The 14,476-nt window shown below is 37.6% G+C and overlaps 1 protein-coding gene across 2 annotated transcripts; it reads right to left on the bottom strand.

Moving 5' to 3' along the window:
* Window positions 1-4,152: 4,152 nt before the first annotated feature.
* On the bottom strand, window positions 4,153-13,693 carry LUM (lumican). Of its 2 annotated transcripts, XM_027543180.1 has the most exons (4): window positions 13,633-13,693; window positions 12,774-12,846; window positions 8,013-8,906; window positions 4,153-5,007 (listed from the first exon to the last, which is right to left on the bottom strand). In XM_027543180.1, exons 3-4 carry the CDS (start codon window positions 8,884-8,886, stop codon window positions 4,853-4,855), a joined length of 1,029 nt encoding a protein of 342 aa, XP_027398981.1. In that variant the 5' UTR covers window positions 8,887-8,906; window positions 12,774-12,846; window positions 13,633-13,693; the 3' UTR covers window positions 4,153-4,852. The 2 variants fall into 2 exon arrangements, with proteins under 2 accessions (XP_027398981.1, XP_027398980.1); XM_027543179.1 differs by lacking the exons at window positions 12,774-12,846; window positions 13,633-13,693 and adding an exon at window positions 11,313-11,589.
* Window positions 13,694-14,476: the final 783 nt, after the last annotated feature.

Raw genomic sequence — 14,476 nt, 5'->3', positions numbered from 1 at the left:
GTTAATATTCAGTTATTTTTTTTTCCAGCAAACTTTTTTGAAGGGGGTGTTTTTCCCCCCATTGTACAGTCTTGGCACCCTTGTCAAAAACCATTTAGCCATTAGTGCAAGGGTTTATTTCTGGGCTGTCTATTCTGTTCAGTTGGGCTGTACATCTGTTTTTATGCTAGTGCCATGTAGTTTTAATTACACCTACACAGTAGAAGTGGAAACCAAGGATTAACAAAGTGAAATAAAGATACATGGGACCTCACTCATTTTATATTGTCTAAATTTCTACTTCTCGATGTGTTGCTGTTCAGTTTTTTTGTAACTTTTTAGGAAACACAATCTACTGAATGCATGAGTGAGTGAACAAATATACCCAGCTAGATATTTTAAAAAATTCATTTCTGTCTATTTCATGTACTTGTAGCATGTCTCGGAGAAGGCAATGGCACCACACTCCGGTACTCTTGCCTGGAAAATCCCACGGACGGAGGAGCCTGGAAGGCTGCAGTCCATGGGGTCGCTGAGGGTCGGACACGACTGAGCGACTTCACTTTCACTTTTCACTTTCATGCATTGGAGAAGGAAATGGCAACCCACTCCAGTGTTCTTGCCTGGAGAATCCCAGGGATGGGGGAGCCTGGTGGGCTGCCGTCTATGGGGTCGCACAGAGTTGGACACGACTGAAGCAACTTAGCAGCAGCAGCAGCATAGCATGTCTGGGTTTCCCAGGTGGAGCTAGTGGTAAAGAGCCTGCCTGCCAGTGCAGGAGACTTAAGAGATGCCGGTTTGATCCCTGGGTTGGGAAGGTCCCCTGAAGAAAGCCATGGCAACCCTCTCCAGTATTCTTGCCTGGAGAATCGCATGGACAGAGGAGCCTCGTGGGCTACAGTTCATAGAGTCTCAAAGAGTCAGATGCAGCTTAAGTGACTGAGCCTGCATGCATAGCATGTCTACTTTAAATTTGATAACATTGTTATTTTATACACATATTTAGTTCCTGGTAGTAAAGTTCCTTTAGAGTTCACTTTAACTCAAATGAGCATTTACTTTTACTTGTGAGAACAATGTTAAAAAAGTTTACATGATTGTTGCAAAATTCAACCAAAGAAAAAAATCTAAGGCCATCATTATGATAAAATTACAGCTCTACAAAAAACCGGAACCCAAACCTTAAAAGATCACAAGGAAAAAAATTCATAGTCCTTTATAAAACCAGTCTTAAACTCTCCAGTATTTCTGAAAACAGCTATTACCAGTAGAAGAACTTTTAACTAAGAAATCAACATTCCTCTGGCTCATTTAGTGGTCTATCTTCCATCTGTATTTTTGTACTTATTAGGGCATGATAATTCCTCACAAACCTCAAAACCCAAGTACATCATAGTTCTCTTTCACCATAAAGGCATGACTTAGCATTGATTTTCAAATGGAGATGTTGAAGGACTTTTCTAATTTTCCTTACCCCCAGTCCCCTCCTACCTGCCCTATTTACAGCCTATCATTAATTCTCCAGCGAATCAGTCTTAGTAAAAAATAATAATTCACATGCATAATTGCTTTAATCCACGCATATATCCAGAAGAAGACAAAATCAGAATCACTTTTGCTAGTGAGATAGTAAAGGAAGTTCCTGTTTTAAATTCACCCTGTTTTGACCATTTCCCCTAAGTACCTTCTTCCTCTAGGCACCTTCCTGAACATTTAATCACACTAAATTCTAAGCCATCTCTCTTGATAGATACCTTTGCTTAGAGAGAAAGGAGCACAGGCAGGAAAGAAATATCTATGAAGCCACTCGAGTTAGTTTTGAGGCAGAAGTGATGTACATTATCTTCATGAAGTTACAATTTTTATTTGTTGCTCACAGATGAGGGCTTAAATAAATTAAAATACAGAAAAATATTTTTCTCATGTATGTATGCTGTGAATGACATGCTTTCTTCTATTCTGCTTCCCTAGAGAGGATGTTTCTTCTGTTTCGGATTTCAATGACTGGATCACACTAACTCAGTGTTTTTAAAGATGTGTATTGCTGACCACCAGTGTAAGAATCCCTATGCTCCTTAAAAATGTGGAATCCAATGCTGCTTGACTTAAGGGGTATGCATATCTGGGGCATTGTGCTGGTAATCTGCATTTAGAAAAGCATCTGAACATGCTGATTATACACTTGAGATGTTGGAAAGCATTACAGAAACTGGTGTGGGAGTTGAAGAAGGGAAGGGAGAAGAGCAAATAAAGAGTCTCCAATATCTTTTCCTCCCTAAGGCTGTCACAATGCATGAAACAGTATCTTCCCTCCTCCAGCTCTGCTCTGGAGAGATGGGGTTTGGCTTCTAGAAAGGGGAGCCGCCTGTCCCCAAACCGGATCTAACTAGTCTTCAGATGCTTCCATAAGAAATGTCACGTCGTGTTTAATTTAGTCCTTGTCAACCACTTTAAGAACTACATAATATACCTGTCTCTGGGTTGGGAAGATACCCTGGAGAAGGAAATGGCAACCCACTCTGGTATTCTTGCTTGGAAAATTCCATGGACAGAGGAGCCTGGTGGGCTACAGTCCATGGGGCTGCAAAGAATCGTCCAGGACTTAGCTACTAAACAACAAAACAATATTCATGGCATACATCAGTCTGCCAGATAATGATAGTTGATAAGGGTCCTTTGATGATAAGCCATTTTACCACAAGATAAAGTTCTCTAAAAATGTTCTGTTAAAACATATTAATACTTTAGAGAAAAGTTGCCTTTGTTTTAGACTCCTTTGAGACTATATATGTCCATGGATGAGTGATCTTTGAGTGCACATTTGGCTCCAAACATGTGCTTTATTGTTAACTAGGTAAGGTAGAAGTCATAAATTATATGCCTTATGGTTCCCCATTGTATAGAAACATGGATATCCTTTTCTGCATTATAAACTCTTAACTTTATGTTACAAATATATTGGTTTCAAGATAAATTGATCTTTTAAATCTCATATTCAGAAACATTTGTATATCTTCAACATTTTCAGTCCTGGGGGTGATCGGCCATTTTTGCTTACAACCAGTGAGTGATTGCTGAGATGTTATAGCTGCTTTTTATTTAATAGAGTATCACTGTGTATAAATCAGTAAAACCAGCAGGAATGGAAATAATGACAAATATCCAAGGAAGTTGTGAGATTTAAATATTGTAATACTGTGATTAACAAGAAATATACTTTGGTCATTCAGATGACCAAAGTATATTTCTTACGTATATATTTGGTTCTTACCCCAAGGTTTCTGGCTCACAACTCTTAAAGCCTTTGGAATTTCCTGAATAAGAGCAATAAAGTTATCTTTTGTTATGTTAATAAGTGATTTTGGAAAGCTCTTAGGTAACCTAAGGAGGAGGGGAGGGGGAACTGGTTGCTAAGAGACCCAAAAACATCCTGAGAGTGTCTGAACTTTCAGTCCCTCCCCCTCACCTCCTGGGAGGGCAGAGGTGCTAGAGACTGAGTTCATCTGCCAATGCCCAATGACTATGAAATGAAGCCTGCGTAAAAACCCAAAAGGACAAAAATCAGGACAGCTTTCTGACTGGTGAACCTGTGGAAATTTGGGGAGAGCAGCCTGTGCTTGGAGAAGGCATGAAAGCTTAGCACCCTGTCCCCATACCTTGCCTTGCACCTCTTCTATCTAGCTGTTCCTGAATTGTACCATTTTATAGTAAATGAATAATCTAGTGAGTAAAGAGCTTTCCTGTTCTGTGAGCCACTCTAGCATATTCCTCAAGTCTAGGAGAGGGGCTTGGGAACCTCTGATTTATAGCCAGTTGCTCAGAAGAACATGTAACAACTTGGGCTTTTAATTGGCATATGAGTGTGGAGGGAAGGCATTCCTGTAGGACTGAACCTTTAGCCTGGACAATCTGACCCCATCTTTAGGCACATGGTGTCAGAACTGAGTTAGATTATAGGATACACCTGGGGTTTGCACACTTTTAAGTACATATTGTAAGATGTATTTAAACAGTCTTTACAAGTGGATGCTCTAAGCAGATAATCTAGTTAATGAAAAATTCTATTTAACATAAGCAACATATTTCAGGCTAGAGATTTTTAAAATTCTAATATATTATTTTATCTATTTTTACTGGAGAGATATGAATTTCACAAGAAATCAAACACAGTGATGCCATTTGCTATGTTTTATTTTGCTATTAGCTTGTTAAACATAACATGCAAATAATCAAAAAGAAACATACATATGACTTAGGGTGAAACATAATTCTAGAAAAGAAAAGTTTCATTAGGTAAGTATATATATATTCTTAACACTAAAAATATTGCTGTAAGTATATGTAGTTTCATGAATTTTGTCTAGTATTTTGCAGAATCATTGGTCTCAAAATATACCATCTATTTTTCAGCTAAACAAATTTGAACATTGAAATGTGAACATTTGAGCATTGAGATAATTTGCTTCAGGACTGTAAACATCCATATGCATGTAATCCATGCTTTTTGGCACATTAAGTTAAGATTTAGAAATTATAAAACTTGACTGACGTTCATGAAACCAGTGAAAAGCTTTTCACATCATTTGACAGTAGAGATGAAAAAACCACTAAATTTACAAATAAGGCATTAAGTTTCTTGTCAAGGTGTGTGTGTGTGTGTGTGTCTGTGCTTCTGATGAAATAGGCCTGCCTTTCATCTTCTCTTTTAAAAAAAGTAGTAAAATGTTTACAAAACATTTCCCTTAGAATTAGAAATTTATGAAAGTAATAAACAGCAACAAAAAATGAAAAATATAAAAACTGACACACAAATAAACAGAACCATAAACTGCTGTTCCAGGCTACACCTCAATGTAATCGGAATCAGTAGACGTTAATTAACAGTGATCTCATTCGCGACACGTAGACATTCGTACATATCAGGTGGCAGGCTAGTTTGAGTGATGTGATTGCCATCCAAACGCAAATGTTTGATCTTGGAGTAGGATAGGGGTCCCAGGATCTTACAGAAGCTCTTCACATCAAACTCTGGAAAATTAGAGGGAAACATTTCAATCATTTCTTTCAGTACATGAGCTTGAAACCATCATTTAAAAAAAAAGAAAATCTTTAAGTCTATCATAATATCCAATAGGACTTCTTCCCACTTATTTGATGTATCTTTGAATTTAGAACTATTAAAGGAATATTTCAGACTTCCAAAAGCCCAATAATATTTAGTAAAGAAAAACTATGGTTAAGTCAGAAGATTCAATTAATCTTTGAAGGAACAGAACTTAAGTTCTTAATGAAACATCTTTTTTAGTATTATTTAAGTTCTTGATTTAGAAATACTGGATTATAGAAAGGCATGCAGTGAGCCTATCATGTTATCTAAGCGCTTTTTGAAATATTAAGTCGAGCCCGAGGAAATCTAAGATGGGGTGCTGTTACATGAACAGTCTCAGCAGAGTAAGGATTCTGAGTTTTTGCATCTTAAAATAAAAAGGGTTAAATAGATGAACTCTAGAGAGTTTTCCAACAACCACACCTCATGACAAAGATTCAAAACTCCAAAGCAAAAACCAAATCATGGAATATCCACCATCTCAGTCCACGTCCTTTTCTTCTGGGGTCAAAAAGCTGCCACAAATGAACATCTGATTTAGTTTTTAATGGACACCAAGATGGTTACTAGATAGCGTGACCTGTGTACGTACATTAAAACTGCCTATGGTGGCACAAATCTATTTCAGATTAACCTTATGCTGGTCCTTCATCTTGTTATTTTTCCTTCATTTTTCAACTCTAGCTAACAATGACTTCAGTTGAACCCCAAACATGCTGCAGTCTTTCCCTCTAAGATGTTGTCTTAAATTACTCATCTGTCAAATTCCAGGGATTTTGCTTTCAGTACTGCCTCTGAGAAAGTATGGAACAGTGCAGAAAACATGGGTCTAGGCCTATGTTAGTTTTCTATCTCTGCCATTTACCTTCTGAAACATTTATCAGATTTTAAGTATAACATATCTATCACACTGTGTGGCATGAAGATTTCATCAGCTACGGTATGTAGAGCACTTCACACAGTGCTAGCACATTACTATGTGCTGAATAATTATTGGTGTCCTTTTCTTTCTTTTTTTCCTCTTTTCTAAATTGCTTTATACTAGGAGGATCTGTGGCTAGTCTAATGCTTAAAGTTGCAAGTTTGAGAAATCAGAAATCGTTTTTGATGGTACATTTCCTGATATAAGAAAAGCATTAAGGAACTCTCTTTATCTTACAATGTGGGCAACTGGTATGTGTAAATATGATGCAGCAAGATAAACTAAGTTGAAGACACACAGGCAAAGTCACATGACAGGAATCCCTGAAATGTGCATACCTAAGTGTCAAAGATAAGGAGGGAGAAAAGGTAACTACTCACTTGCAAATGACTAAACGTGCCGGGCACTGGAATTTCAGTCTCAGCTTGGCACTGAGAGGCTGCTGGCATTTCTCTCTTGGTCCATCTGTCCCATCTCCTACACTGGCTCTTTCTTTTTAACTCATACAATGAAAACTGATTTTTCCACCTTCAAATGCCCCTGCATTTATATCTTTCTCCTATCTTGTCTCAGAGTAGGAGGTAGTCTTTCTCCTGCTAACCTCCACCCACCAAATCTAAAGGGTTTCTTCAGCCCTCAACCATCTTAAATTCCATTAGCATTTTGGCCTGTCTGAGTATCCTTTTTCCTGACCACAAAAGTTTATAATGTGGGACCACATATTGCTACATAGTGAATTTTCCCCTGGAAACAACTCTAAGGGTTTAGCTCTGATAGCTTGACTGTATTGCATGACAGGCAAGCTTTCCAGATGCAAGAAAGAAGACGTGGCATTGCAGAGCTGGCAGTCACGATTTCCTTCATGAGAAAACCCCAACTCTACTAGGAGTTACATGAAACTGTTGCAGAATTATAAAGTAGCACATTAATAAGGCACAATGCAATTTTTTCTGATAGGAGTGTCAATATCCTTAGCCAGTATGACAAGGGGACCAAGTTTTATAATATACACATGTTCAATTTCAATAGATTATTTTGCACAAAGAATTATTTACTGTGTGAATCAGTGTTTCCCACCTGAGTTTTCATTTTAAAAACTTCATCTGTGAATTACAGGTTTTTTCTTCTGCCAACTTCCATTAAAAAATAAGGTGAATATTGGTGAATAGTCAGTTTACAATCCAAATCTTTATAGCTTAAATTGAAAAATGTGCCAGGAGATCAGGAGAGTGCATAAACAGCCCAAGTGGATCAGGTCAAACTCGTACCCAGCACATAAATGAAAAATAAACTACAGAAGTAAGAGAAAGGAAGGATAAATGATGGGAAAATCAAATGAGGTGAAGCATTGTAAGAAAAAGGGGCTCTGTAATTCTAGTAAACTATATTCCAAACGCTTATTATAGTCCTCCTGAAACCTTCTCACAGTCCTCCTAAGAACACTGTGAAGACTACACACACCAGCCATACCAGGGAAAACAGAGATAGATGATGGTCATGAAAGTAGAGTAACATGTTGAGTCCCAAGTAAAGATGTCAGAGGAGAGTATGAGTGTATGCAGGCTGCTCTAGGAACAAGCAGGAGAGAGATGTTAAAGTCTCTGATGACTGTGTTTCCTCTGGACTCGGTTTCCCCCTTAGCTACGTATTGTCAAGAAATGAATGCAGACATACAAACTGAAGTCATGAAGGAGGCAAATAATAACAAATGAAAATCAAGAGTTAACACAGCAGAATTAATTAGCCCAGAATATTAAATTTGAAGAAACAAGTGTTTAAATTCTATATGACCTTAATGATTTCTTATCTGGACACTCCAAAGAAAAGCCAGATACTGGATAAACAGCTAAGCTAGAATTTATATTCTAGAGAAATATTTTGTTGGCATTTTTAGTTTTGTTTTTTTTTTTAAACTGGAGCCAATTTAATATTTGCGTCACACAACTTAGGCATTTAATACCTTGAGGAAGTATCAATCAATCATAGGCACAATTTTCTACTTACTTTCAAGTTCATTGACCTCCAGGTAATAGTTTTCAAGGTTTTCATTGACTGTCGGTATGCTTTTCAGCTTATTATAGGAGAGATCCAGCTCCAACAAAGATGATACATTAAAAGAATTTCCAGGAACTCCACTATCAGCCAGTTCATTATGAGACAAACGCAGATACTGCAATGCACTGAAACGCTTGAAATACTCGTCAGGGATGTTGCTAATCTTGTTGTTGTCTAAGTAAAGAGTTAGAAGAGACACTGGGAGACCAGAAGGTAGTTTGGTCATCTGATTGAAGCTCAAGTCAAGGTATTCGAGTGACTTCAGACCTTTCAAAGCAGCTGAAACAGCATCCTCTTTCAGCTGATTGTGCTGAAGGTGGATGAAGGTCAGGTTAACCAGTCCATCAAAGGAGCCAAGCTTAGAGATCTTGTTGTTAGTGAGCTGCAGGTCCACCAGAGATTTGGGAAGTGGGCCCACAGATTCTGTCAGATTGTTGTAATTTATGTGCAGCTTCTTCAATTGCTTCAATTTAGAGAACACTTTTCCTTTTATCTTGGAATTTTCTAGAAGGTTGTGGTCGAGAATGAGCCACTGCAGATCAGTTACGTTTTCAAAGGCCTTGTCATCAATATGGTCAATCTGGTTATTCCGAAGGTAAAGGTACTTGATTCCAGGAGGCACCATGGGCACACTCTTCAGTTTCAGCTCATCACAGTACATGGCTGATGGATAGCTTTCAGGGCAGTTACATTCTGGTGCACAGTTTGGTGATGACCTCCCATACAGTGCTTGGGGGAAATCGTAATACTCATAGTAATCAGGATAGGTGCTGCTGGCACCGCCAATTAATGCCAAGAGGAGAGGAAACACACCTAGATTCATTTTGGCGAATGCTTTGAATCCTAAATGAAGTGAAAATATGTATTATAAAATAGTATTCTTTCAGGAAAAATATACTAAGAAGAAAGAAAATGCATTCGCAAATGCAAATTTTATTATTTGAGAGTGCTTTTTTACTGCACTAATGATGTCTGTTTAATTTGCTTTTAAGGATTAGGGTAAGGATGTAAGTTTACAATGTGTGGGAAAGGGAACCGATTTCAGGACAGATTGCATACACTGGCGCCCCCTTCTGGGCGAGCTAGGCCTAATTGTTCCAGTCAACCTCTCTCCAGGTCCTTTCCTGAATTACATGGATTCCTGCAAGAGGTTTCTGGGAGGTGCCCATTAACCACCATGTGAAAACGCAGCTTCAGAATACCTTCAAAACCAGAAGAAACAAAAGCAAGAAGACAGTTGTAAACTGGACCCTCTACCCCACCATTCAACATCATTAAAATACCTCATTAAAAAGATCCTTCCTGAGAACATGGGCAATCTGTGATTTTGTCTGGAAGAACATTGTTCTAATGTGTGTCTGCTGGGGGTGGTTGGGGGGCGGTGATGGTGGTGGTAGTGGTAGAGTGCTGGCGAGGGTGGAAAATTCTTTTAGAACTATCTTTATTGTTGACTCTGAAGAAAGGAAACAGACTTCTTAAGTGGGGGTGTGTGCATATTATATCAACTTTTGTTTAACATTCTATACTTTAAGCACATTACAAAACTCTGTTTGAAAATTAGTATTTAGTACATTAGTTTTAGTAAAATTATTATTCGTTAATCAAGAAAATGTCACAAACTCTAAACAGCTTTAAACCTAGAAAGAGATCTAACTGGTAGAGAATGATGTTCTTTTCAAAGTTTTGATTGAAAGCTTTTCTTTCTCTCAGTCACTCACAATTTGTCTACCTTCTTCATGTTAAAATTTGAGAAGGTAGGGTTTGTTTATCTGGGTTTTAGCACTCACACTGAATGAAGATGGGAAAGAGTGGGAACTGAGGAAGGTCTGCATTAAACAGTGAGCATTAAGAGCCATGTAGGAAAGGATCAATTTGGGAATATACATTGAAAACAATTTGTATCAGTGATCTTCACATGTACCTGTTGCTAAGGATCAGTGAAGCACATTTCAATTGCTTGGGAAGTAAAGGGTCAGCAATGTAGGTAAAAGGAAATAGGATATAAGAGTAGGGCTTTTGTAGCATGAAGAGTTATAGCTGAGCAATAGGTCACGCTGGGAGGGAAACTGTTACTGTGAAGCAGCCTCCACATTCCAATGGATCCCATAAAATAAAATCTCTTCCTGTGAGAAACAAGGTACAAGCTTTTGGATCTAGGCAGTTTAGGACAAGCAGGATTTTCTGCTATCAGGAATTTTAAACATCTTTGCTTTAACTTGGAATTATAAAATACTTAATTTTAGCAGATGAAACACTCAAAAAGATTGTTAGGATCACTCTCATAACAGACATAATGTAACATGTAGCCAGACTCTTAGTAAACTATTCCCTAAGATTGTGATGGAGTCATTAAATTTAGTTGACAGGACTTGGCCATGAGAACAATTACATAGTGCTAATTGTAGGATTCTTTATAAATTACAGTATATTAATGTTGTAAAGGTTTGTCTTCCTTTATTAATAAGTCCACCTTATTTTAATTCAGTATACACTAAAATAGACATGGGAACTATAATGTGAGTATTGAATAGCAATGAAAAATGCTTCCATATTTTTTGGCAGAGTCAAAACAAGGGCTCTGAATTCAAAGAGAGTTTGTAACCATATAATGACTCCATTATGAAGCAAAAACACACTTTACTTTCCCCTAGTTTTTTCAAATACCTGTGGCTATGAAGAAAAGGCTTTTTTCCAAAGAGTAAATCATGTTTCCCAGAATTTCTTTAAAACATGTTCCTGTTTCTTAAGACATACATCCACAACCCAAATCTTTAAAATTAACAAAATAGAATTAAGTAATCCTTTTGTTCAGGTTTTATGACAGCATAAAATGTTTACAGCAAATCATAACAAATTATAATGACATACCAGTTGCAAAATATTTTGAATATTGATTGAAATGGCTTTCTTTGTTCCAAATTAAGTTCTAACAAAACTAACATATAGAACTACTTAGCATAAAATAGCAAACATTTTAAATGCCATACTGTTTCTACTTTCTAGTGAAATCTTGAAACTTTTTATAACATCTTTTGCTAAATAAGGCATTATAGACTGTATAAAATGTATCTCAAATTCATAAATCATGGAAAGTATATTATGCAAGATGTGAAAGTAAATGCTCAAAACTGGATTTGCTGTTGAATAGCAATTGGCAAAGTTGCTCTGGAATTTTTTTCTGTTCTTATTACAATAAACACTGTCCCAAACCGTCAGCATCCCCAGTGCTATAGTTAAAACAGCACTTACCTTGCTGTCTTGACCCTGCTTTCGTTAATTCTTAAAGCAGATGCACTATGGACAAGAACCCACCAATATATGCTGTAAACTCTGTCAGACGGAACTGGCTGCCAGATTCTTAGTGATACAAGAGCTGAGTGGGGGGGGGAAACCCAGCCCAGTCACGCCAGTCTCTGAATGGAGTTATGTCATTGTGGGGATCTTGTGGTGTGGCATGCAAACACTCTCTAACGAGGTGCAGGTGGACTTGGTGAGCAAGGACAGCCCAGCTCACTCCCTATGGAGTAAGAGAGAGATACGTGCTAAACCAGCCCAAATAACCTAGCTTTTAACCCCAAATGGAGTCCTGCTGCAAATGAGGCATCTACAGTGAGAATGTTTCTCTTACAAAGCCCTTTACTTCTATAGCTGTGACAACAATTAAATGCAGTTCTCTCACCCAGCTATCATGTTCCGCTAAAGGTCACGTAAATCATCAACTGAATAAACCATTTCAGGAAAATGTAAATGAGCAGACTCAGGAGAATTGAATCCTTTTTGCTCATTACTCTTGAAATGTATACTTACTTGGACCAACTTAATTTTTGGCCAAAAGAGAAACTTAGATTAGTTTCTAAAATACTAAACTGCTTCATTTATACTTTGATACAAGTGATAAGTATCAACATTTCCAGTTTGCTTATGTTAAGCAGATTCATTTTATGCTCTTCAGGTCTGGAACCAATCAGTAATATTCTGCCTGTTTCTTATTTTGTGGATTTAATTTAGGAATTCATCCAAAACCTTACTTGGGAATAGTATTCTATAGCTTATTGCCAAAAAAACATAAAAGAACATGAAAAAAATAAATGTATACTAAAAATATCACAAAGTAATCATTTTTCACTGTCATTGCATGCTAGCAATATTTTTTTTTTCAAAACTGAAAGTTATGCTAAGTTGCATTCTCCCAAAGGCCTGGTTTGACATATGTTTCCTTATCATTTCCTGATGCAGGCTTCTAGAAAATGAGGATCTACTCAATTCCTTGTCTATCAGCTTTGTAGCTTTTTTATATGATTTTTTCCATCCAAATTTTTCATTTTCTCATGTTTATAGGAATTCTTAGAATCAGATACTTTAAGTTGCCACGTTGTAAGATTTTCCCTTTTAAGATAAATATGTGACTTTTTAGCTATGAGACTTTTGAAAATTAATTTAATCTCCATGATCACATTAGTGTAAATGCCTCATTTTTGTCAGAGAACAGTTTAAAAACAAAACAATCTTCTTCGAAGTAACTAATACAATTGTAAGGTAATTCGTAGCATAATGTTTTAAGAAAATTTTAGAAAGACCTCTATTTTACACTGGTCTTCACCAGTAGTTCAGCAGTAAAGAATCTGTCTGCAATGCAGGAAATGCAGGTTGATCCCATGGTCAGAAAGATCCCCTGGAGAAAGAAATGGCAACCCACTCCAGTATTCTTGCCTCGGAAATTCCATGGACTGGGGAGCTCTTGGTGGGCTTGGGTCTGTCCATGGGGTCAGACAGGACTGAGCCACTAAAAAACAACAACAAATACAGTTTTACAATAGAGGACATGAATAAACTTAGAAGAACTCAAGAAAAAAAAAGGGTAAATTGATCAGTCATATGCTATTAAATGTCTCATTGTAAGAAGATAGCTAAAACAATTCTAAGCATTAATTTTAAGTGTGTCAACTTCTATAACCTGCAATTTTGTTTGAAAAATTCCAGCTATATATTCCAAGGATTTTTCTTTTGAGCAATAATGTGTTGTCTGTAACAGAGTTCAAGTGCATTAAGTTGAACTTAGCTTATTGTGAAGCTGATATTGTCCATATACCTTTTTCTATAAAATTAGTTCTGTGAGGCCAATAATTGGATACTATTGCCCATTTTAAAGCATATTTCTTGGGCTTATTAGAAAGAAATGAAATTAATATTTGTGGTGTATCTAATTTATTCCATGCTTTATTCTCAAAATGTTCACATATTTCTAAAGTTTAAATTTCATGCTTTAAAATCCATGTAAATATTATTATCAAGTTTTCAGAGAAGTAAAAATGGAGACTCAGAAAGTCTAAATAATTCACTGAAAGTCACCGAACAAGTAAGTGGAAAAACAAAATCATGAGCACCTTCACCCTCTGGAAAGAGGGTGGACAGGATAGAGCTAGGAAAAGGTATTTAATCAGTTTAAAATATTTTCTAGGCAACATTATTAACAGTTGAGAAAATGCATACATATTAGCCAGGCAAAAGTTTTTAAAAGGCACAAGGTTAGCTAAGCAATAGTTTCTTTCTTTGTACTTGACATACTCACACTCTCCCGTATGCACACATTAGACCTCCTGGGTGAGGTTGGAGCTTTCCAACTCGGTGAATGGAGATTAGGTCCTTTGTGGTAAGGGATGTGGGAGATTGCATCAGACTCTATGTTAAAACCATTGAGTCGCCACGTCAGCCTATCAGCTGGACTCTTTCTGTTACTTGAGACCAGCAAGGGTGATGAAGAACATCGTTATTGTCTCACTCACCTGGTTCCGAATGGGCTCCCCTGGTGGCCCAGATGGTAAAGCGTCTGCCTGCAATGCGGAAGACCCAGGTTAGATCCCTGGGCTGGGAAGATCCCCTGGAGAAGGAAATGGAGACCCACTCCAGTACTCTTGCCTGGAAAATTCCATGGATGGAGGAGCCTGGCAGGCTACATTCCATGGGGTTGCAAAGAGTCAGACACTACTGAGCGACTAACACATCGCTATTCATAGAGTCATAGAACCACAGATTTGGAATGAATCTCAGATATCCTTTAAAGGATGAGTTCTATGAAACCAGTCCCCCAAGTTCTGCAGCTGGATCTTTTTCTTCTCATGTGATGAGCTAAACTAACATGTTACCAGTACTCCACCCAAAGAACTGCAGCATTGTTTTCCCTTTGTGCAGGATGGATGGCCCGACTTCCTTGGTAGCTCAGTTGGTAAAGAATCTGCCTGCAATGAGGGAGACCTGGGTTCGATCCCTGGGTTGAAAAGATCTCCTGGAAAAGAGAATGGCTACCCACTCCAGTATTCCTGCCTGAAGAATCCCACAGACAGAGGAACCTGATGGACTACAGTCCATGGGGTCGCAAAGAATCACACAGGACCGAGCGACTAAGGACAGCGCAG

Source organism: Bos indicus x Bos taurus, chromosome 5 (genome assembly GCF_003369695.1).
Source record: "Bos indicus x Bos taurus breed Angus x Brahman F1 hybrid chromosome 5, Bos_hybrid_MaternalHap_v2.0, whole genome shotgun sequence".
Lineage (NCBI taxonomy): Eukaryota > Metazoa > Chordata > Mammalia > Artiodactyla > Bovidae > Bos > Bos indicus x Bos taurus.
This window is presented reverse-complemented; position numbering and strand designations above follow the sequence as displayed.

Bases quoted from the DNA above. Each gene is read 5' to 3' on its own strand.
- LUM (XM_027543180.1), bottom strand. From the start codon at position 8,886: ATGAATCTAGGTGTGTTTCCTCTCCTCTTGGCATTAATTGGCGGTGCC. The intron at 5,008-8,012 runs GTAAGTAGAAAA...CTAATTTTCCAG, and splicing joins GGAGGTCAATGAACTTGAAA to AGTTTGATGTGAAGAGCTTC.